General features: G+C 44.4%; 3 protein-coding genes across 5 annotated transcripts; all 3 read right to left on the bottom strand.

The window, feature by feature from the left end:
* Nucleotides 1-3,127: 3,127 nt before the first annotated feature.
* On the bottom strand, nucleotides 3,128-8,135 carry camkk1b (calcium/calmodulin-dependent protein kinase kinase 1, alpha b). 2 transcript variants are annotated; one of them, XM_057048667.1, is made up of 17 exons: nucleotides 7,565-8,135; nucleotides 6,937-7,213; nucleotides 6,821-6,868; nucleotides 6,685-6,738; nucleotides 6,553-6,604; nucleotides 6,347-6,480; nucleotides 6,106-6,142; nucleotides 5,990-6,011; nucleotides 5,798-5,886; nucleotides 5,522-5,721; nucleotides 5,378-5,431; nucleotides 5,219-5,292; nucleotides 5,014-5,101; nucleotides 4,807-4,935; nucleotides 4,565-4,668; nucleotides 3,658-3,708; nucleotides 3,128-3,524 (listed from the first exon to the last, which is right to left on the bottom strand). In XM_057048667.1, the coding sequence occupies exons 1-17, from the start codon at nucleotides 7,576-7,578 to the stop codon at nucleotides 3,443-3,445; spliced, it is 1,509 nt and encodes a 502-aa protein (XP_056904647.1). In that variant the 5' UTR covers nucleotides 7,579-8,135; the 3' UTR covers nucleotides 3,128-3,442. The 2 variants fall into 2 exon arrangements, with proteins under 2 accessions (XP_056904647.1, XP_056904646.1); XM_057048666.1 differs by having other exon boundaries at nucleotides 6,347-6,604; nucleotides 6,937-7,253.
* Nucleotides 8,136-8,778: 643 nt separating this feature from the next.
* LOC130534507 (mitochondrial uncoupling protein 2-like) lies at nucleotides 8,779-11,744 on the bottom strand. The gene is made up of 6 exons (XM_057048668.1): nucleotides 10,968-11,744; nucleotides 10,396-10,603; nucleotides 9,814-10,017; nucleotides 9,396-9,497; nucleotides 9,134-9,314; nucleotides 8,779-9,069 (listed from the first exon to the last, which is right to left on the bottom strand). Exons 1-6 carry the CDS (start codon nucleotides 11,091-11,093, stop codon nucleotides 8,973-8,975), a joined length of 918 nt encoding a protein of 305 aa, XP_056904648.1. The 5' UTR covers nucleotides 11,094-11,744; the 3' UTR covers nucleotides 8,779-8,972.
* A 247-nt stretch (nucleotides 11,745-11,991) lies between these two features.
* Nucleotides 11,992-23,002, bottom strand: c2cd3 (C2 domain containing 3 centriole elongation regulator). Of its 2 annotated transcripts, none has more exons than XM_057048660.1 (32): nucleotides 22,792-23,002; nucleotides 21,879-22,148; nucleotides 21,647-21,804; nucleotides 21,231-21,516; nucleotides 21,022-21,151; nucleotides 20,791-20,943; nucleotides 20,573-20,714; nucleotides 20,368-20,465; nucleotides 20,020-20,214; nucleotides 19,814-19,923; nucleotides 19,616-19,734; nucleotides 19,201-19,332; nucleotides 18,596-18,997; nucleotides 18,353-18,504; nucleotides 18,025-18,277; nucleotides 17,715-17,898; nucleotides 17,449-17,632; nucleotides 17,111-17,283; nucleotides 16,904-17,039; nucleotides 16,497-16,765; nucleotides 16,328-16,417; nucleotides 15,635-16,243; nucleotides 15,252-15,554; nucleotides 15,037-15,175; nucleotides 14,885-14,949; nucleotides 14,606-14,811; nucleotides 14,405-14,523; nucleotides 14,168-14,314; nucleotides 13,901-14,088; nucleotides 12,939-13,680; nucleotides 12,638-12,746; nucleotides 11,992-12,196 (listed from the first exon to the last, which is right to left on the bottom strand). In XM_057048660.1, exons 1-32 carry the CDS (start codon nucleotides 22,895-22,897, stop codon nucleotides 12,089-12,091), a joined length of 6,477 nt encoding a protein of 2,158 aa, XP_056904640.1. In that variant the 5' UTR covers nucleotides 22,898-23,002; the 3' UTR covers nucleotides 11,992-12,088. The 2 variants fall into 2 exon arrangements, with proteins under 2 accessions (XP_056904640.1, XP_056904641.1); XM_057048661.1 differs by having other exon boundaries at nucleotides 18,031-18,277.
* Between the last annotated feature and the right edge of the window lie 138 nt (nucleotides 23,003-23,140).

Here is a 23,140-nt window from a genome sequence, read left to right as displayed (position 1 = left end):
TGCGGCACAAAGATGCAACGGAGATAATAGCTGCACGGCTCCAGAAATAACAACCCATTAGAGGGAGAGAAGGAGGAAAAGAAAGAGGGGAGCGATGCAGAAGCAGAGAGAAGAGAGACCGCTCTAAAAATAGGCCTCCCTGCAGCCTGTGAGTAGACAGTGACTAGGCCAGAGACATCAATGTGACAGCATCTCCACTACAGAGGCTCTGCCACTCCGTACGGATGCTGAGAGTTCATGTCTTTGGTTAACGCGGCCTGATTCATCAGTTCAACCCTCAGCTGGGCAAACAGGAAACTGCACAGACACTGGCAGTCACCGCTGGCTTTCCTTTTGTTTCTCTAAGATTGTACCGTCCTGCTTTCTTTCCCTTTTCATGATGCCACAAAGAGCGGTGCAGACTCTTCTGGGCACGAAAAGACAGATGTTATGCATGACTGCTGCAGAATGAATTATTCAGAGGAAACATTTAGACCTTGTATTATTCATCAAAAAAGTGCCACGACGTTCAGCTGGAGGGTTTTAGGGACTATTTTAAGGTGCACTCCTCCCAAAGCATCGCAGGGCGCCCTGCATCCCATCGACAGGGGGAAACTGTCATGATCATCGCTCTCCTTCTTCCCTCCATCTGGCTGCGGTGTACAGCAAACGTATTTCCATGCGTAGAAGTAATCCCGCCCGAGAGGATTATTCAGAACCGCGGAGGCTCGCGCGATGACGAGAAGTTATCAAGAGGTGAGTCTAAAATTAAGCCCGCGTCTCGCGCTGACGTCACTCCCGCGTGATCTTACGAGGCCTCCCGCTGCAGCAGCCTCGCCGTCACACCACCAACCCCTGCTGAAAAAATGCAAGGTCGCATTTTAAACATCTATTAACGCAGATTCAAACTTTAAAGATGCGAGGTGACATGAGGGTGGGTACTGGCTTGTGGAAAATCAATCCCCAGGAATCAGAACCCTCCCCTGGAAGATCCTCTCACGGGGCGCGACCTATCTGAGCGACCTTCTCTGTAGCCAGGAGACCACACACGCTCAAACAATCAATCCTAATAGTCTATTACACTTGGCTGCAAGTATTTTTTCCGAACACTGAAGTGAGAATGATACGAATCAGGCTCTCCAGCCAGCACATCACATACTGTACACAATCTCTATTTTGGAACTCCTGCCACAGGCAGGCTCGCGATGCGATGACGAGCTGTTAAAGACTGAAAAGTAAATGAGAATTCAAGTTAATGCTCTTTGGTCCTTGCCTCTCCCTCCTTTTTTATCTTTCCGGCGAAACCAACCTGACCGTGCTGTGAATCGTGCTCTGTTTTACAATCAGCTCCCGAAGATCCAACCTGGCTGACAGATGACACTCCTGCCTGGAGTTTGTGGGTCTGCTTGATGTCTGAGCTGGTGACTCATTATCCATGTGGGCACAGGGGGATTCCCGACAGTACAGGGGAGAAGAGGAAAGGAAGAGAGACAGAGAGAGAGAGAGAGACGCTCCTACAGCCACGAGGGAATGTTCAGTAAAGAATGACGTGGAGCCTGAAGAAAGAGCAGGAGTCGGTGTTTGCCTGACCTCCTGGCTCTGGACGTGGACATACGAGGACAGTCTGGGCTGTCAAGAACCAGACACTGAAACAAAATTCCACGTCTACACCCTTTACCAAGTAATATTGAAGAAAAGATAACAAAATGTACATTTTGTTAATGCAGGAACAGAAGCAGGGCTGGAAAACCCGGAACGTTGCATTAATAATCAGGCAGCGGGCTCGGGAAAAAGAGCATTCAGTCAAGTTTCTGGTGTGTATGAGCGCAGTATTGTGCTGTTGCATAGCAACAGTTTCCAGAGAAATCTTTGGAAACAGTCCTCTTTGGTCTTCATATAAATGCAACGACAGGGAAAAAAATGGGAGCAGACTGCAAAGAAACAACGCATTATGAAGCATTTCAAACAGCAGAGGCTAAAGAGGCGTTTGTGTCTTCATGCCATCACACAGAGCTGGTAAAATCAATGTCTGCTAATGATCCTGAAACCTCAAATCTTGGACATTGCGCTCCATTTTTATCTCCACATTATTCAGGCTTCTTTCATCAAATTGAGAGCAGACAATAAATAGCATCTCTGGCCAGTCGTACTGCTTATATAATTCCAACAGTGCCAATGCAATTCATGAATTCACATTTATGCACCGTGGACGAGACTGAAAACACTCTCATGTATAATGGGACTGTAACCTGACGACTCAGCATAAAGGTATCCGATTTTTCTGGATCTGTTCTTACAGATGAGACGTGCACAAGCCAGATTCCAACTGTTAAACTGGTATTGATGGGCAGAACCAAGTCACTGCTGCACACGCAAGTTTACAACAGCGATGAAAAGCGTGAGCTTTATCAGGGTGCTGTTGCCATGCAGTGCATGGACCTCCTAACCTCTAAACCGGGCTAAAAATAATGAAATGATGTTAACTACAGTCACTAAAGTGCCACCATATATGGCCATTTACATATGATTCAATCATGTGAACATTCTGTTTGTGATTGTTAGGCTCTTTAGAACAGGGGTTCTACGGGAACCCAGTCCTCCAGGGCTGTAATCCACGTGGGCTTTCTGTGTTTCCGCGTAAAAAAAGGCTTTCACCAAGACAAGTAGGGTGAAACCTTAGTAAGAGAAGATACCACAAATAAAAAACGAGATTAACAGAAAACACATCAAGATTCATAATACCAATACTGTACTACTACCACTACTACCACCACTACTACTACTACTACTACTACTACTCTACTACCACCACTACTACTACTACTACTATTAATAATAAACACAAGGTTTAACCAAAGCGGAAAAGGTACTCTTGTGGACACATGTATCGTCGCTGATTAGATGAAGGACCTGTCCTTTGAACCGAAAGACTCCAACAAAGCAAACGACTATCAGAGGTTAAAGAGTTGTGGTTGGTTAAAGTTGTCTAGCTGGCCCGTCGGATTATGGCTCCCCCGCACGGTGATTGGGTTCCGACATCCCTGCTTTAGAAAGAGGCCTGGGGCCTACTGTTTAATGCTATTATTTTCAGAACAATGGCCCCATCTAGCGGATGATGTGTGAATTAACGGTATAAACCAAGAGCGAATAACTTTCAAATTTAAGTTTATTATCGTTTAACATCTGTAGGAAAGTGTAAAAACATCTCTGTGGAGCAGATTTACAATCCAGTGTAAATAAATTGCGTGCAGCAATGATGCAAAAGACTACAAATGAAGAAAGCAGAGCAATTTAGTCATATTTCGGATGACCAATTGTACTATCCATGGCTTTGAAATGCAATAGAATTGTAATTGTTATAATTAAAACGGTAAAAGCAAGCTGAGCAAAAAAAGCAAACTTAAGGGACATCAAAAAGTGTAAAGTGCACCCCCCCTTGGTGCGCTGTTCCCTCTTCCACAGATTATTCTGGGCACTCTGTAAATGCATCATCTTCATACAGGTCCTCCAACTCTCCGTCCCTGCTTCCTTCATTGCTGACATTCCTGTGAGGTGGGAAACATTATATCATGTCACAGGGTCTGGGGATGTAGAGGAGAAGCACCGCTCTGGAATAGACTTTAGCACCCTGAAAGAAACTGTGCTGCGTATGAAATACAGATTTGTGTTAGAATCTACCTCAAGGAAGGATGAAGCAGAGGGGAAGACCTCAAGGAGCCTAAAGAACCTCTGCGAGTAGGTGCCATGAAAGAAGCCAGAGGTTTAGGTTAGTTTAATTTGAAGTTTCCTGCTTTAAAATTGGAATGTGGAGAGAAGATATTGAATACAGGCACGTAAAACAGACGGAATATGTTGCACTATAAGTTTACTGTTAACATTTTTAAAGCATCTTTCTTTGGACCCTTATTTGGACTTGCTGAGTTTGCAGGCAAACACATCGCTGAGTAGGACTTTCTGGAAATTCTCGGGTTATGAATATGCAGCATAAGAAACGCCAAGTTGTATTTATTCCTGTTTGCACTTCCTGCTGCATTTCCAATCAGGGAGGTCAAAGACTTGTTCCCTTTCCACCAAAAAAACGCATTCTTATGCAGCCAAAAGTGGATTAAAGGACATGAAACCTCGCTTCGTGGCTCCAGCATCCCGATACTGACGCTGTGCAGTTTTACATCAGCCGCACAGACGTTTGCGGAGGCTTTGCTGTGTGGGAGAGTTCTCTGCTTTAGGGCCGGCGTGTGTGTAAGTGTGTGTGTGTGTGTGTGGAGGAGGATGCAGCTATAGCATCTCTTTGTGTGGAGGTGTCATCATCTGTACTGCTTCATTATGGGGGGGAGGGGGAGGGGGGGCATTAAGTGCTTAGCATTTAGTTTATCAGGGAAGGACAGAGTCTCTTATCTGTCAGCATCGGCTGGTCATTTCAGGCCCAAACAAACAGCGAGCGTGTGTGCAGAAATATTGATTCGAAATGAGAGGAAGAATTCCAAATGATTGGTCTATTTTTAACCAGCATCTGTTGGTGGTTTTATAATCGCAGAGTTGGCAGTTTGGCCGTGCAGAGCAGGCAGGATTTACAGAGGCTACTTACATAAGAAGCCCTCCGGGAGCAGACATGGACCGCTCTGCCCGTCTGCCCTGACACTCAAAGGGATTACTGAACGACCGCTTCCTCAGCATGGACTTCACTAGAATCTGCAGGGTTGATGGGAACCGGGTTCAGTGATGACGCAAGAGCAAATTAAAAAAAAACAACCCACGGTCAGGGTGAACGAGAAACACCCATCTGATCATATCCTGAGCATAATTCAGGGGGGAGGAGCTGTAACTCACCACAGTGGAGAGGCTGGTGATGAGCGTGACGCTGTTCTGCACCTCCTCCTCGGTGACCTCCACCGCCGTGCAGTGCTCCTCCTCCAGAGGAAGAGGGTTTGTGCCGTCCTCAGTCACCCACGGGTGCAGCTAAAACCCACAGAAATACTGTGATTTATCAGCAACACCGACCCTACTCAGCGTGAACGTCCATGTACAAGGAGCCACCTTGATTTCTGGGATGGTGATCCTTGTTTCTGGGTCCTTATCCAGCATCCTCTCAATGAGCTGCTTCAGCTCCTCGCCTATCAGCGGCCTGAGAGGGAAGTGACACCTCTGCTGCTCAACGTGGCTTCACCTCAGGCTCACTTTGACCAACCAGGCGCAAAGAGAAACGAAATACAGCTAATGTGGCTTCTGCAGGTTTGCTTACGTCTCTGGGAACTCCACGCATTTGCTCTTGATCTTGTTGTACAGAGAGAGGATATATTGGTCGTAGAAAGGACACTGTTAAAGGACAGATTAAAAAAAAAAAGCCTTCAGATGATGCTGGACTTTGAACCAAGCTGCATTTGTCCCTCCGGTTACTCACCCTTCCAAAGACAAAGCAGAACAGCGTGACTCCCATCGCCCACACGTCTAACGCCTGGTCAACAAACAGAAGCGTGCTCTCATTTCTCGCACTTCGGCCTGTTTTGGTTTTTTCCCCCCACCTGACCCTGATCTTCGGGCTCACCTTTCCGCTGAAGCCCTGAGCTTCTTCGTTTATCATCTCAGGGGCCATGAAGGCCGGCGTCCCCGCTGTGCACGACAGGAGGGCATCCGCGCCCTCGAACTCCTTGCTGACGCCGAAATCGGCGATCTTGACGTGGCCGTCGTCGCCCAGCAGCAGGTTGGACGGCTTGATGTCCCTGTGGATGATCTTGTGGTAGTGCACTGGGGGAAAGGCAGTAGAAAAGGCGCCCATGAAGACAACAGAAAAACGAAGCGGCGCCTCTGAGGTGTGACTTACAGTACTCGATACCCAGGACCACATCTCTGAAGTAAAAACGAGCCTGCTCCTCTGTGAAAGGTGTGTCCGTAGGCACCTCCATCACCGGGCTGCTCGTCAAAAAAAAGAAGAAATTTAATCCCTTTTAAACACTCGTTGAAAAGAGCCAAAAGCCAACGGTGGTGGTGAGTGTGAGGCGGGATTGATAAATACCCTTTGGGCATCAATTCGAAGGCTTGAGAGCAGAAAAGAAAAACTCAACAACAGCCCTTCACTTGATTTTGACCACTTTTAAAATTAAAGAATAAAAAAGGTTGAGAGCGTCCTACCCATGTGTAGCCCATCTTCATCAGGATCATCGAGCACCTGAAAGATGCAAAAATGAACACATTTAAGCAAATAAAATCAATTTCTCTACAGTAAACAGACAAATATAGTAAAAGTAGCTGCATAAGAAGAAGCATCTTAAGAGATTAAAAATAGCTCATTCCTCTCACTGTTGTGGGCAAAATATTAGCAGATGTCTCATTTTTCTATAGGATTTTAATCGCACAAGGTTATTTTCCTAACCTCAACTAGCTTAACAACATTGTGATGGTCCAGCTTCTTCAGGATGGCGATCTCCTTGTACACTTTCTCCAGGGGCATCGTGACTTTGGAGAACGGCTCCTGCTGTGGGTTTGACCCCTGGGAAGGCGGCCGGCCTGGAATTAAACACATCGCTCTGATTGGTCGGCAGCTCCGCGGCAAAGAACGTAACTCATTTAAGGACTCACGCAAAAATCCAAACTGTTTCATCAGCCTCTTTTTGGAGACAACTTTCATTGCCTAAATAAAGCAAAAAAGCTTTGTAACTAACTTTTAAAACAAAACAAAACAAAAAATGTTTACGCTGCATTAAAACTTACATAGTACTGTTCTGAATCTTCATTATAAGCTAACTTCACCACTCCATATGAACCCTGCAGGGGAGGACAGACGGCTTTAGAACTTCAGCACTAATCTCAGCACTTATTCTGCAATAACAGGAATATTTACACTCACCTTCCCTATTTCTTTCTTCATCTTGTACTGATTGAGCTGGACGAAGTCCTGGAAAAGAAATAAAGAATAAATACAAGCAGCTCTGAGTATCGTGTCTGTCGCTCCGCTCTGCTCACATCAGTATCCGTGATGGACACTCGCTTGGTCTCAATGGTGGGCTGCCGCGCGATGCGACCCCTCTCCTGCAGGGACATCTTTCTGTCTGAGGCCCTGAGTGGCCCGGTGGTCCTCGGGGGACCGGACCTGAAGCCGTTTGGAGGGGTCATGCGGCTGGGGGCCATGGACATGGTCGCCACCATGTCTGCGAGCTCTGCGTGGTGCTCAGCGTCCGGCTCCAGACTGCAGGAGGTGTCGGCACTCATGGTGGTCGTCCCTGGTTCCTCACAGTTGGACCTCAGGGTGCAGCAGAAGCATTGGAACAGCCATTGATGCACTGGGGGAGCAGAAACATGAAAAAAAGAGTAAAAAATATTAATCACTCAATGTATCCTTTAAAAACAAGTAAATCTTCTTATGTAACAAGGAAGAAAGCTTTTTTCAAGTGCATCTACAGAAATACTGCAAAATACAGACATCTGAACGTACAGATCTGCAGCCTTTAAGCCTTCAAAATATGAAATAAAACAATAAAAATGAGACACATGTGCGCAGCAAAAGACTCATTTAAATGCACAACACATGCAAAAAACGAAAAGGTAAAAATGGGGAATATAAGAAACAATAGAAGGGGGGAACGTCGCTCACATGTTAATCCTCATGCTGCTGTGCGTCTCTTCTCTCCTCTGTGTCCGAACAGGACTCTCAATGGTCTGCAGCTCTGCAGACCGGTGGAATCCGTCAGGGATTAACGGAGGCTACATATAGCTGAGTTATTCTGAGGCCTGGTCACCTCTGACATCACACAAGGAACATTGCTCAGACAGCATGTCAACAACACACACACCCAAACACGTTATTTTACAGCCGCAGCTTCTATTATCCCTGGAAAATGATATCAAAGAACAGAATACCTGTTAATGGGCAATAAACATTAAATTATCTTATTATGTTGGAGTTTTTGAAGGGAAGCTTCTTTACGTGATGCTCGTTGGAACTCCCAATGACGCGTTGTTCCATGTTGAGTTCATGTTAGGTTGGAAGGCTCAACATTCATCCCCCAACAGCATTCGACGTGGGAAATACACTCCTATTCTTAACCCAGCATATCTAAAATCCTCTTTAATCTCGACTTTTTTTCGAATCAACTCACTTGAGGTGATTACAATCGTCTGCTCCAGAACTCCAGTTTATTTGTTTTTTCACGGCCACTGAACGCCTCACCAGCAGGGGGAGTCAGAAAACTAACATTCCATCGTGTTTATTGGAGCCTCTTTTTCTTGTTTTTGCCAGCCTTAAAATAAATAAATACCAGTTACGTAAGGCAAACAACGAGAGAACAGCCAGTTCATTTACCACACTGTTTAATTTTCCAACAAACAAATATTTAACCACAGAACAGGTAACAGGCATGAAAGGACGAGTAACTGCTGCTGTAGCCATGAAGTAGTTTTCTTCGATATTTCCACATTTTCATATTTTTATTGAAGCAGGATGATAAACCGGTGCAAATTGTATTATTTGACACCCATGTGAGGTAGATATACAAATTGCAGACTTCAGCATGGACTCAAATATGAATGGATGTTGACTTAGCTAATGAAGACCCTGCGGTATAAACAATATACTGTATATGGTTAATATTTGCCCTTTACCTTTGTTAGGTCACATTTATAACTTTAAAACATAATAAAGAAAATCAATTAAAATCAAGATGAGTGGAAACAAATTTACAAGTGAAGCAAGGTTTTTCAAAACTACTTACTTTTATTTCTTTGAACTTAATTTTAATTACTTATTTTTATTTCTTTGAATAAAAAAGTGAAAACGGGTCCCACAGACCTGCTAATTGCTAACACCGCTGCAGCAATAAACCAATGTTGAATTTTATCCCGTCTATGAATGTGAAATACATCCTGAGAGGTGTTTTTCCTGCTTTATGAGCGTCTGTGTATGTCCCTGACATCTGTCTGTTGCTTCACCGAACCCTGATGAGGTCAAACAGGTCCAGACCTGCAAAAGTCTTAAAAACACTGGGAGAGGAGGGAAACAGCAGTCATCTCTGAAACGCCATCACGGCTCTCTGAATCTGCTCGTAGGTCACAAACATCACAATGTTCCAGGACCCCAGACGAAGATACGACGGCACGAATCTGCAAAAATAAAGAAATACGTCAAAATAATCAGACATGATGAAAAACGGCTCAGGCTTCGTACCCTTTGTAGAACGATGTGGGTCCCTCGTTAACCAGCATGCTGAGAGCGCAGTTCAGGGCCCCTCTGTACTGCCCCGGCACTGAATTCATGTAGCGGGTTTTCACCACATCCACGGGTGACGCCACCAGGGTGGTGCAGAATCCTGCCGCGAAAGCTGCCGTGAAGTGACACGGCATGTTGTCTGTTAGAGAAGAGCACGGGGCCGGTTAAAAAGGCCCGCCGTGGGGAAGGGGGGGGGCTGGTGTGACGTGCTTGTCCTAGCCTGTCATCAAGTTGTGCTTGAGGATCAGCTCTTTGATGATGTCGTACGTCACCAGCTCGGAGCAGTTCACGATGGCGTTACGGGCGATGTTTGGCAGGCAGCCTGAAATACAGGTCGAAATCGCCAACACACCCACCTTTAAACCCCAGAGTAAAGACGAGAGATAACCTGCGCGTGTACATTATCTTCATTTCCACTGATGGATTATAGAGTGATAATGTAAAAAACAAACAAAAAAAAAACAGGTTGAAGGTTGAAATTTTAGTCTAATCTCATTTTAAAAACTGCGCTGGAGAAAAATCTTGACACTCAAAGGTGACGGAGGATTTGACCCCTAAATAAAGAAATAAATGAACTAGTAATAATAAAGGGGTTATGATATACAGATTTTAATGGTTGACGTCATTATTTTATTTACCTTTCCAGAGACCTTTAATGCCTTCGACCCTGGCTATGGTCTTGTACGCATCGAGGGTGCCGTTGTACCTCTTCACGACGCCGCTCTCGGGCAGGCGGACCTGAGCCTGAAACCTGACCTTCACCACATCGGTGGGCTGGGCGAAGGCCACTGCCATTGCCCCCGTGGTGCAGCCTGCAAGCAGCCGCGTCCAGATTCCTACATCTGCGAGTTAAAAACACCAAACAGTTGCTTTTAGTTTAATTCTCCAATAAATGGCTCAAAGAAAGAGAGCTTGGACGGGGAAGATGTTCTTTAGAGAGCCTTTGTTCAACATAATCACAGACCCGATTCACGAAACTGGAAACATGAACTTTGCTCTCAGGCCTGGAGCTGTTGTCCTGATATTTGAGCTTCAGATTGAAAATCCTGCCTAACAACTTTCTCGGTTTGCCCCTTTCATTCAACTTGACACTGTTAATAACAGCTCTTAAAGCTCTGTGGGGCCAGCGGAGTTACTGTCAGAGCACAGTGCCAACTCGGTCGTCAGGATTCCATCTCACATCAACATCACCGCGGAATTCTGTCTGCTGTCTCACATACTTTCCGACCCCCTGGTGTAGAACTGCTTCATGGTGTCGTACAGGCCGATCCGGACCGAGGCGAAGCTCATCTGCCTGTGCAGCCCCGCCACCAGACCACTGTAAAGACTCCTTGGACCCTCGGTCCTCACCATGGTGACAATGGTGCCCAGCACACCCCTGTACCTCACCGTCTGGCTGTGCAGCGAGGACTTGGCTTCACCTTGGATCTGAAATATCGCACAGGCACAGCAGAGAAAAGTAGAGTTGCTTTGAGCAGAACTTTTATGTTGCCCTGTTATGTCATCTACAAGTACTTAAATGTGTTTGCAGATCCCTTTAGATGGATGGTCGCACCCTGCACAAAAATGAAGCCAATAAGCAGAGCTGTAAATGCCACAGGATTCCTTCGATGAGGACGGTGTAGCCTATATGGTGTAAAATGTTGTTTTTTTTTAGGGTGTTTCCTCTCAAGATGTCATATAGACTTTTGTGTTGTAGCGCAATAACAACACGAATGAGCGTAAGAGAAGAAGCCCCCTCAGGGGCTGTGTTTGGGTGCTGAGGATTGTCTGCTCACTAGGTGACCCTCACCTGAAGTCTGACTTTAGCCGTGTCCAGAGGGAACGTGACCAGGTCGGCCACGCAGCCGGCTGTTCCAGCTGAAAACACCTTGACGACAGCTGGCGGAGAGACATTTGCATGTTTTCCACTGGCCATGTTCAACGAGCGGGACTCCACGAAGGCTGATCTTCTAAAACATTAAGCCAATGAATCACGAAGACAACAAAAGCAGCGACCCGTGTGAGGAAACTTAAATATTTGAGCATCACACGTGCGTTTACAATTAATCAAGACCACGTCCAGCCCAAAATGTCTCTATCAAATCCACAAAGAGTTTCATTGTTCTTATAAGTGCGGCACCCTTTACAAAAGAAAAAAATGAGGGTAAAAGGCAGACTTGAATTCCTCAACAACAGTGACAGCAAGAGTGAGGACTCCAGACTCTCCAGCCTAGCCCACTAAAAAAAAAAGAAAAAAGAAAATGCACCGCCTACCACAAGAACTCATAAACAGGAAGACAGAGGGACTCAACATGAAACTTTTAAATATCACAATGGAGTTACAAAACTATAAGCAAATCCATGACCACCCTGAGCCGAAAGCTGAAAATAACAAACAAGAATGCGTGACTGCTAAGACACAGTGTACTTTTAGTTTGGTTCGTTGTACGAATATGTGGAGACTTATTTCGAGAGGATCTATTTTTCCCCTTATCTGAGAGAATAAATATCACCAGAGGATTCACGGTTAATTCTGTACAGGGTGGAACAAATGCAGAAGTTTAAAGACAAGTTGGGTTATTCTGAGACTGATTCTGGACTTCTGATGTACAGAACCTAAATACAGTATCTAAAGCTGAGCGTACACGTGGAGTCGTTTCATTTCTGAGCTGTTCTGACTTGAATATGAGAAAGTACTGCATGTACTTTCTCATAAATGCAGGGGCCTCATTTTAGACAGCCTGAGGTCTTGGAAAAGAAAAACAAAATAGTTCCCGCAGGTTGTTAGCAGCTGAGCCATTAGCTTCAACTGCAAACTCATACACCAAGAAGCGTCACTATAAACAGTTTTAATTTATTCATAAAAACACACAAAATATTGCATTCGATTCACATGTTTTCCAATTTGTAAACAGCGTCTATTAACAGGAATTATTCATTGTCATTATAGCGAGCAGCAAATATTTTTGCTATTCTTTCAGTCTCTTTCTTCATGTTGGGATGTCGAGGACGTCTGGGATGAACAAGCGAGGTGTGATCCTAGAGAGGAAACCCGTAACATGTGTTATTTATTAGTATCCATGGGGCATCTCACCACTTTCCTGTAGCGTAAACACTCTAATGGACAGATAGATGATTACCAGTTCAAACTGGTTCTTTGAAAGCTCCTCGTCTCGTACATGAACACATCCCAGCAAGGGTCACATTTCAGCACCTCCAGCTTTATTGGTACATTTTAAAAACCGGTGTGACCAGAAGTACAACAGTACTCCGTGTTCAACAAGTCAGGGGTCGAAACGCCTGCACAGTATATTTATGCTTTCTATAACATACTGTCGCGACCTCTGGAGTTGGGGAAGATGTAAAGCTTTCAAAAAAACAGCCGGACTTCTGTGTCCGTATCAATAATATGTAGATCACGATGAGATAAAGTAGTGCAGAAAATAGAAGACTGGTTGTTATTGGTTGACAAATACTCACCAGATCACTGAGCGAATCCCTGAAAGAAGCAGCCAACCGGATGGCTCTCATAGAAGCTTCAAGTCGATGAGATGGGAGGAAGAAATTCGGCACCTCTGTTGGGTCGGAGCTTAACGGGTATAGGTCAAAGAAATACACGACAATGTCGATATGATGGCGTTGACGTCAGGATTGGCTACGTTTGTAATGCTGAAGTATCTTCAGTGTCAAACAAGCTGTGATTGGATTGTTTATAATTTTATACTGTAATTAATGTATATACATATATATAAACACAGCAGCAAATACGCATTAAGGATACGCTTGAGGTTGCTTGTCTTGGGAGGATGAAGCATCATCGGTGACCCCGACATCCTGTTTGTGAGGTGATAAACTGTTCTCATGGGACAGATCGCTGTGACTTTCGCTTTCTTTTCCGTGTCTTTCTTCAGTTTCTATTGTCCTTTCACCCTCCGTCTCACCACAGTCGGAGCTCCTTGCACCTTGTCTGCCACATCCATGCTGCTCACCACAGTTGGGGGTCTGCCGATTGAAAATCTGCAGCTTCTCACTGTCGTCCGGGGTCAGAGTGGCTTCGCTTGTTTCCTCCATGCTTTCTAGAGAACCCATGTCCAGGTCTGACAGGACACTGGTCCAAGGACTGGTTTTGTCTGTTAAAGAGGTGACCTCATTGAGAGACCTTGGTTTTACCACGACCTCATCGTAATCCTTGACTTCATCACCATCATCGTCATCACCTACACTGTCTAATTTACAACCTTCTTCGTGTTCATTTCCGTCGCTTTCTTGCCTGTTTTCACCCTCAGAACCAGAATCATCACAGCTTTGCTGTCCCGTTTCTTCCTCGGGCTCAGAGTCTGTGGTGTCCTCAAGTATATTTGCCAGTGATGAGGGTAGAGGAAACACTTCCTGTGAAGAATTTGAAGCTCTCTGTGGACTGGCGACCCCGGGGAGAATTCCAAAACTGTCATTCTGGCCAGAGAGCAATAAGGAGCCGCTCTCTAGATCAGAGGGAATCTTTTCCTGGTGTTGTCCTCGTAGACCTGGGTGAAAATGAGAAGACATGAAAAGCTTTCATTGACACTCTTCTAGAAAAGATGAGTCATTTATTCCCAATTTTTGATGATCACAAAATACTCTATAGAACAGTTAGGTCCTTAAGTCACAGACAATGTGACAGACAGGATCTACATAGTTCCAGGCTATAAATAGCTAATCTATCAAAAATGACAATAGCAATACTGATTGTGAGAAACAGCTCACCAGTGATGATACTGTTGACTTCTCCAACTAACTGTTTGGACTTGGAAAGAAGCTGACATGCATCTGTTTCCCTCTGAATCTCAGGCTTGCTGGCAGAAACGTCCTGCTCACCCCAGGATGGAAAAGTGGGAGGTGAAAGCTTTTGATTGAAATATCTCTGGATGTTGTCGAGCTCGCTTAATTTCTTCCTGTTGAAAAAACAAACTTGGGTTTCTAAAAGCTTAAAAAAACACAGTGATGTTGTAACATCTATGGGAGGAATGATACCTGAGTGTTGAAATCAGAAACGAGCTGGAGGGATGGACGTCACCCATAATGACGCTGCCAGAAGGTGGCGCTGTTTGCTCGTGTAGGCTCTGATGGTAAAGACGTACATTCTCCATATGTTCAACATGGCGGTCACTGTCATTGGCCCTGGGCAAGATGAACACAATGAATAAATATGTTGGAGAACAAACAGAAATATTTCTTTGAAAACGGATAATTGCAGAAAATGACACCAACCTGTCAGACAAGAATATCCTGGTGTGGTCAGGTGATGAAATCATCTGCTCAGAGTACTGGCTGATATGAGACGGAAAGCTACTATATGTGGCTGTGGTGTGATAGCTTAGAGAAAATGCCTGAAGACAAGAACATTACCAGAGATTAGCCTGCATTGATCATGATAAAATGCATTAAAACAGGCTGAACATAATCACTCACTGAAGATTTTTTGGTGCTTTCTTCATTTACAGGTTTCCGCTGTCCTCTGAGTTCTTGGACGCACTTTAGTGGAGTGATGGAGACTTTGAGCTGGCCGTGACATCGACCACTGAAGTCTGTAATGTTGTACCAACCACAGACTGACTGGAAGCCCCAGAGCAGAGGGGAGAGGTCCACAGAGGCAAATCCAATCACACGCTCCATTTCTATGGGCGTAAAACAAAAACATACTAAATACAACAACATTCATTTACATTATACCAAACCAGGCTTCACTACCTCCTTTGTGCCAGACTTTGAAGACAAGGGACTGTTGTGAATCAACCAGTAGCTGCTTTGAAAGCCTGAAAAAGAATTAGCTGATATGAAGTTTGAAGGGATGTGAAAAATTAATGTTATTCATATTGATGAACAAAGCCCTACGGCTCCACCTGCACTGGTGTTGATGGTCCCACACAGGACAGTCAGTTCTGGCTATGACAGCTGTTGAGACGGCTTCAGAGGAGTCGGCTGTGACGTATGAAACACAACAGCATGGGGAACTTTCACTGCGCTCTGCTAGAGGACAGCCTGAGATGAATGCATGAGAAATGAATTAATATCCACTGACTGTCTGGCTCAAATACTGTAAAATATTTTGAAAGACCTTTTAGACTGAGGTGCATTGCCCGATCCACAACAACAGACACTGGGAAAGATCCATCGAGGTCAGTCTCTGTGTGGTGAAGGGCTGTGATGTCTGGAACAGTCCTGCAGGATTTACTCCGTGATTTGCTGGGCAAGGAGTCCTGATCTGCTTCTTCTGACTCTTCCAGTAAGAGCTCTTCCTGGTGGTCAGAGTCTATATGTTCAGCTAAGTTCTTCACAGAGCCTGTGACCAGTGTAATGTGGACTCTGAGAGAAGCCCCCTGTAAATCTGCTGCTGAGCGTCTAAACAACGGAAACACTCCTGCAACACCAAAAATCTGGAGTTACGCTCTGAAATGCTACTAATAAGCTGTAGATGTAAAAGAATCTCTAACATCTTACCGCTGATCGTAACTTTCTGCCTGGATGTCTTTGCAAAAGAAGACAAATCAATAAAAGCTGAGCCCACCAGTCGGTCTGTGTCTCGAGGTCTTTGGGTTTTGTCTTTAGTAAAAGCGGACCACACCTGAACCTCCAGTTTTTCTTCTCGGAGATACCACATCAAGGGCTGAGTGCACCCCAGTTCTATAGTTCTGCTCTCCTGGAAGGTAACTGTGACCAGACCTTCTTCTTCAACTTCCTCAAAAGAAGGATGTCTCATCTGGGAACAGAAGGCGTCGTCGTCATAGAACTTGTACCTGAAGTAGCAGAAGGTGGAGCGCTGTAGCTCGCTGTGTCCTGGCAGAAGCAAGCAGTGAACAGGGAGCCACACTCTGGGCATAGAGATGGTCAGTGTCATTGATGTCCTGCTCTCTGTCCAGGCCTCATCATCGCCCAGCACTTCGCTCTGAGCCATTTCCCAACCCGCGCCATGAGCGGCTTTAATCACTTTTTCCCAGTCTGAGTGGTGGGCAAACCTGAGAGAGACATCGAGCCCCCCGACCAAGTTATGCCGTTGTTGAGAAGAGCTCTTTTCCTGATGTAGGTGCACTCCAAACCATCCAGAAATACCTTGTGTTCAAAAGAAGAATAATAACCGTATAACTACATCATCAGAATATCTTAACAAGCTATTGATGATTGAGGGCGGTATACCTGTTCTTTTACGGATCAGATCAATCAGTGGTATTTCCACTGTCCCCAAGATCACATCTTCGGACTCACGAGTGAACCCTTCTCCAACTACTGGCATAAAACATAAATAACGTAGATAAATCATGCACTTTTTGGCAAAGCTGATGGGAACTGTCACTAATCACTGCACCTGTGCGACTTCCTCTGTTCCACAGAGTGAAGACAGCAGATGCTTCCTGCAGCTCCTCAGCCAGGCTGCGGGTTTCTCCTTTGCTGCTATGTAGCAGTAAATCACAGGGAACTTCCATGTGGTGGTCAAACTCTGGGCAGAAGCTTCTGGCAACAGCACGTGTGCAACTCAGCTCGCTCTCATCTAGGAAGGAGAGCTGGACGGAGACATATGCGTTCACTCCTACACTGGCAAAATACTGCAAACTCTCATCCTGTTCAGCCACAAGTCTAAACCGGAGAGAGGGGAGAACAGATTGAAAGTTACTGTGGTGCCATCTGATCTGGAATAAATGATGTGCGCATTTTGGAAAGAATATCTGCTTGGCTCATTCACCATCATCTAGAGGATATCTGGATATAGCTCACCTTGCTGCGGCCTGCAGACCCGATGCTCTGTGCACCTGAACCACAAGTGTTATAAAATGAGAGGCTACTCCACCACCAGTCAGGCCCTCGGGTCCCATCAGTCGGTGCTTATACCGTATCCACACATCTATCAGGCCTAGACACACCAGATCAGCATACTACTATTATTGCATATTACTCTGTGTGTGCATGAATGTGCACGCATACCTGAGGGCTTAGACTGGTGTCCCATTGAAGAATCTGTCCTTGGAAACAGGGGCAGGGAAAACATTTCAGCTTCACTGGGATGCTGTCGCTGCATAGTCACCAAAGCACACAGCTTAGACAATGGCAGGATGCTTTTGGCCACCAGCTGATCACGGACATTTGGATAATAGTATCTGCAGAGACCAAAGAAAATACAAGATGAGAAGATATAATGCAGGTATACTGTACATTTATTTTCAGTCTAGATACTTTTGACTGTTTGAAGCTTGACTTGCTCATTTTAAAAAAAATCTAAATTTGATTGTTAGACAATATTCTTTGAGTGATAAACCACAAACCTGCACCACACTTCAAACTGGACACCACCTCCACTGCCCAGCCCCTGTCCTGAGAGAGAACTGAGGAGCAGCCTCTGAACAGGCATTCCATCAGGAGCCTGAAGCACATGCGTCTCGGTGTGTCCAAACACTGGATCAGGGACACACAGAGTAGTGGTAGTTCGAAACGGCTTCAAATTAATGCCTGCGAGGAAAAATGGTTTTTTTTAAATAGGCAGTGGTGGGGAAATATTATATTGATTGTATTATAAATAAAATAAACATACTAGTTTCTATGAGGTTGTGGTCCGCTTCTGCAATAGAGTCAAGGTCCTGGCTGACAAAACTGTACTGGACATAGCAGTCAGCCTCCCCCCACACTGTAGACTGCAGCGGCATCAGCCCTTTTACCTTGTCCACCCTTATCACAAACACGTGCTCTCTCATGGCTTCTTTTTGTGCTGCAATCACCTAAAAATTACAAGGTTTATTAAAGCAAGCAAACTTCCCGGACTGAGATTTTTAAATTCTTCTGAAATCCGAATATTCTAGTATTCCACACATATGTGGAAATATAATAAATACAAAAAGACATACCGGTACCTTTGATTGTCGCGACTGTGGCTGATGATCCAGCAGGTGAACAGGTCGCACGAGATGAGATGAAGAGTCATACTCATCATCCCGCGTGCGCTGGAGGGCGATGATCTGCTCTGATTTCCCCATAGCCAAAACAACTCTGAGGTTCCCTTTACAATGGCCTGAGAAAACGTCGATGACGGGCATACAGCAGTCGACCCCTAAAACAGGGTACTGCGCCTGCAGAAGAAGGCGGGCAATCTTTGGATCCCTGTACAGGAGAGGTGCACGTTTTGAATTCAAGACTCAGAACACCACAAAGACACGATGGGTCTCCACAACTTGCCTGAATGACATGTAGAACTGATGCAGCGGTAATTTAACCAGACCTAGGAGTTGATCCTGTCCTGAACTTCCAATTTTCTGCCACACCTCTATAACCATCACATTATTCTTCAACCGCTCAAGCAGTTTATTTGTTAAAGCCACAGGAGTCACCTGAAGCAAAATGACACATTTTGTGGGTTCAACGACTGCTGAACAAAGGAAGAAAACTGTTTGACTTGTTGAGAACACTTTCTGTACCCACCTGAACAAAGTGGAATGAAGGATTAGCTTGACTCCAGCTGACGATAGAACGTGCTATCGCATCACTCCAAAAGAGTTTACAGTTCAAGTACAAACTTGGAGCCTTCATGGACCCACAGCTAAAATTCCTTCCATCTGGCACCATAAGTAAGGCGTGCAACAGGATCTCACTCTCCTCCTCCACCTGATGCCGTGACGTATCAGCAGATGCGTGGAGATCAGGCTGTGATGAGGGTTCTTTTACTGGAATGCCGGGACTCCAGTCGTCTCCTCTGCCAATATCATCACGCTGCGTTGTCTTGTTGGTCTCTCTTCTTGGACTGAATGTAACTCCTGAAGCCAGCTTGGTTTGGCTTTTATTAGAAGATAAATCTCTATTGACAGTAGTCAGTTCTATGGATACCTGAAAGAAGATCAACTTAGCAATTCTAAATGCTTTACAAAGAAAGTTTGTTTTAATGCACAGACTGCAAAGGCAGCAGACACATTTACACTGTGTATCACCTGCTCATCAAAAGTAGGAGGTCCTACGTAGGTTACTTCAGGCTAGTAACAAACATCACAAAACACTACAATCATAATAAAGTCTTAAAGTCTTTATATTACCTTGAGGGGGCCAACCTTGCAAAATTCACCGTCTCCTTCCATGTTTTGTACAGGTAAGAAAACAGTCTGACTTAGTTGTTTGTTCTGCAGCAGGTAGTTAAGCAGGTAAATGGCTTTACCAATAAGAACAGGCTGCAAAAAAAGAAAACAATGGCATGAAATGGAATAACTGCAAGTCAGAAATGAACATTACATCACCGTTACATTTCTCAGAGTAAATTTTTTTCAGCAAAGCAGGTATTTGGTAATGGCTGATTTTAGCTTTAGTATTTAGTGAGTTTCTTTATCAACAGATTAGTCTTAAAAATAAGCAGTTTAGCCTTTAATTGACAGTTTTAAGGTTAATAAAAAGCAATTGTGGGACTTTTTTTATGACCTATGTTTAAATGAGTAATTTATTTAAAGAATGGCTTACTTTCCTTTGGTCGCTCTTTCTTATATAAAGCTTGAAAATCAGTTCAGTTTCTGACCACCGTCTAACTGTTGCGGTTGTGAGACGGACAGGAAACACAGACAGGTGATGGAAATTCACCTCTATAAACAAAGAAAAGACGACATGTTAAAAACAGAAAAGTACACAAATTAAGAATGGTTCTGAAAATGGATGTTCTACCTTGTGCTGCCACCTTACTGGAAACTGCTCTGGTCACCTCCTGGCCTGCACCTTTACTGCAGTCCCGGTGGCTGGAATGCACTGGGAATACGTATTCAATAAAATATGTGCTGTTAAAAATAAGAAAACAACTATGAGTAAACTCGGGTCATCGTAAAGAGTGCATCATTTTAAATGGGACCGGAATAATAAATATTTTTGCCAACCACTTCTTGCTGGGGATTGGTCGGGGTGGTTTCCATTTAGTGGAGCTTTTCCTGGCTGTGGTGTCTTCCGGTACAGTCAGGGAGTCGATGGTCACTCTCGCATCGCGGACTGAACTCAGCAGAGTCATCTGCTCAGAACTCAGGCCAGGAGGAAGACCTCCATCCTCTGCAGACTGCTGAGGCTCTGAATTTGACCTGAACACAGGTTAAATGCTGCTTATCCTAACTTATTATCCATACGCAATATTTTTCCACTGAGACCACGAGCCCTTCATTGTTCTTTTAAAAGGAGCTTTGAATGTTTCCTGTCCAGGCAGCACAGTTTAAGGAGAATGAAAAGGTCTTTACCCTCTGCTAATCTCTGGTCCAGACTGTGTCACCTGTGGTTGACGCAATGAGACTTTTTGATCCTTCACGTCAGCATCACTTTCTCTGACATCTAATATCTAAAAGAAGCAAATATGTCATTTCAAAAACACTTCATGATAGAACATCAAATAAAGTGGCGTTGGCTAGTATAAAATAAGATGAATATCCTAAACCATCTACTTACAGGACTTTTGTAGAACAGGTTTTCCAATAAGCTCTGATCATACTGTGGATCACTGAGCTCACTGTCTACACAAACACTACTGTGAGCAGATCCATGGAATGGCTCTTCTCCATCCCAAAGAACCAAAGGAGATGGAGTTGGGCTATAAACAGGTGTTGTATAATATTAAATCATTTGCATATCTCCTATAGATCTTGGAAAAGGAAATACAAGCGTACCTGCCAAGCAGTAGATCTATAGCTCTATTATCAGTGTCAGCAGGATGGTCTAAGCTGTCTGAGATTAAGACTACAGCATTGGAGGGTTTGAAAGCTGAACCAGCATTGATGATGTTCTGAAGGAATGGTGTCTCAGATGAAGAAGAAAATGGCCTGCAACAGACATCATAACAATGTAAAACTTAGATGCATGTGTGTATAAACCATACAAATCAAATTTGAAAAGCTTACTTGGAATCTAGCAGGATGTTATCCTTTGGGAGAGGCAAAGGGCTCTCTTTCAGAGCTGGAGTTGACATGTCACCTTTCAAGGCGGAGACCGCCAGAGCATTTCTCAATTTGTTTCCACGCTCCAGAATAACTATAGGTATAAGAGGGTATGTTGGCAAAGAACACACTAACATTCGTGGTTACTGGCATCAGATGTGCAGTCAACCAACCTGAAAGCAGATCGCTGGTTGTTTGGCCACAAATTTCCTGGTTTGAAGAATTGGGAGCCGTTTGATGTTTGTGAGGTATGTTTGTTTTTGGCATCTGATTCTCAAGTGAGCTGCCTTTATCTTCCTGAACATGCTGGTCTCTGCTTCCGAAATTAACTAAGTGTGAATGCAGTTGTGAGGAGGCGGTCGGTGTGGGAACTTGCAGTCCCTTGACTGTCTCATCTTTGTTGGGACTGGAAGTGCTGTTGTCATATGCTTCTGTCAGAGGCTCCAAATTAAGAGAAACCTGATGGAAAAGAGGAAGTGCTGTTATTCAGATGATTATTAATTTTATTTACTGTATTAGTGATTAGAAAGGGTAGAAAATGCATTTGTTACTCTCACGCTAACTCATTTAACTGCTTATATACACTCACATGTAACTCTCCGAGCTTTTTTGATGTTGGGGACAGAAGACTGTAAAATCCATTGAGGGGTTGAGAGAGAGAAAGGTGAGAGATGCCCAAAACTTGTGCCCGTGCAATCGGCAAATGATCAGGTTTTGTCAGAACCTCCAGCACAAGGAAGCCCATATCTGATCAAAAAAATCAGATTAGACACTTCAGACATTCATTTACAACTCTGAGAGCTTAAAGGTCTCTTGACCACCTGTGAGATAGGATGTGAACTGCTTTGGTCCACAGCGGATGGGGAAGCGGGCTGTGGTTTTGATGGTCTTCTGTGACGCCTGTGATCCATCCTTTGGAAAGAAATGAGTCCCATCGGAGGACTCACCCCACCAGCGAAGCCGGACAAATGTTGCAGGTGGAGGTTTCTGAACTGTCCATAATATCTGACTTATTGTCACGCGCAGAAAGCATCGTAGCTGGCCCTCAACCAGAGGAGGGAGGCTGGTGGAGGGGGAGACATCACAGGAGACTGCAAGGAGACATTTCTGGTGATTACAAATTTGAAACACAAGTAATCTGGGATTGGTAAAATCCAAGACTGAAAAGTTCTCAAGAAGGTAGCCACCAGAAAATTGTACTGCTGCAAATCTTAGCTTGATATAAGTTAGTCTAACAACTCCAAATCCTCTTGAATGAGGTTCAGTTTTTATAATAAAGACGGATGTTTTCCCCAACTATAATTTAAAGACCAAATACTCTAGATTGGTATAACTTTAAAGACAACATAGCAGGTAGTGTTTCAAAGTCTGAAAGATAATCGATTCAGTATTTAGTAGCCCACAAAGCATGCAAAAAAATACGGTTGCTTCACTTATGACAACTATGTATAAGAAAAGTTATCATACTTATAGTGAAGGAAACTAAGCGTTGACAACAATCTAACTACCGTAAATTACACTGCTACAAACAGTGGTTTTACAAGTACTAACTAAAACTATAACGTTACTCAAATGATTTATTACACAACACATGTATATGAACTATTAATTAATTCGAGCAGATTTCTTTGCAATAGCACAAAGGTTTTAAGCTACCCGGGGATGCTGACAGCTGATGCTATCAGCTAACGCTAACGAGTTGTATTGCTAGCAAGCGCTTGAGCTAAAAACAACCTTTTCTTTTGCTGGTTTCGGTTCGGGTCGACTTCTGTTTTCTGGTCTTCATTCCTCGGTTCAGTAACCATGGATGGTTAATGTTACCCTCTTCAAAACCGTGCATGCACCATCAAAAAACATGTTTATAACTTTTCAGCCAATTTAAAATAATCTGATACGCACACCCACTGACTCAAGGAGGCGCGCAAACCCGTCTCCGAGCAACAATGTCCCGCCTCCACGCGCGCCGCTGAGATGCACAGTGGCATTGTGGGTAAATGTGTTTGTAGCGCGCTTGTCACGTCAGCTGCTATTATTCCTTTACAATTTCAGTTTTTATGTCAACATAAAAATGTCATTCTGAGAC

This window comes from Takifugu flavidus, chromosome 12, assembly GCF_003711565.1.
Source record: "Takifugu flavidus isolate HTHZ2018 chromosome 12, ASM371156v2, whole genome shotgun sequence".
Lineage (NCBI taxonomy): Eukaryota > Metazoa > Chordata > Actinopteri > Tetraodontiformes > Tetraodontidae > Takifugu > Takifugu flavidus.
This window is presented reverse-complemented; position numbering and strand designations above follow the sequence as displayed.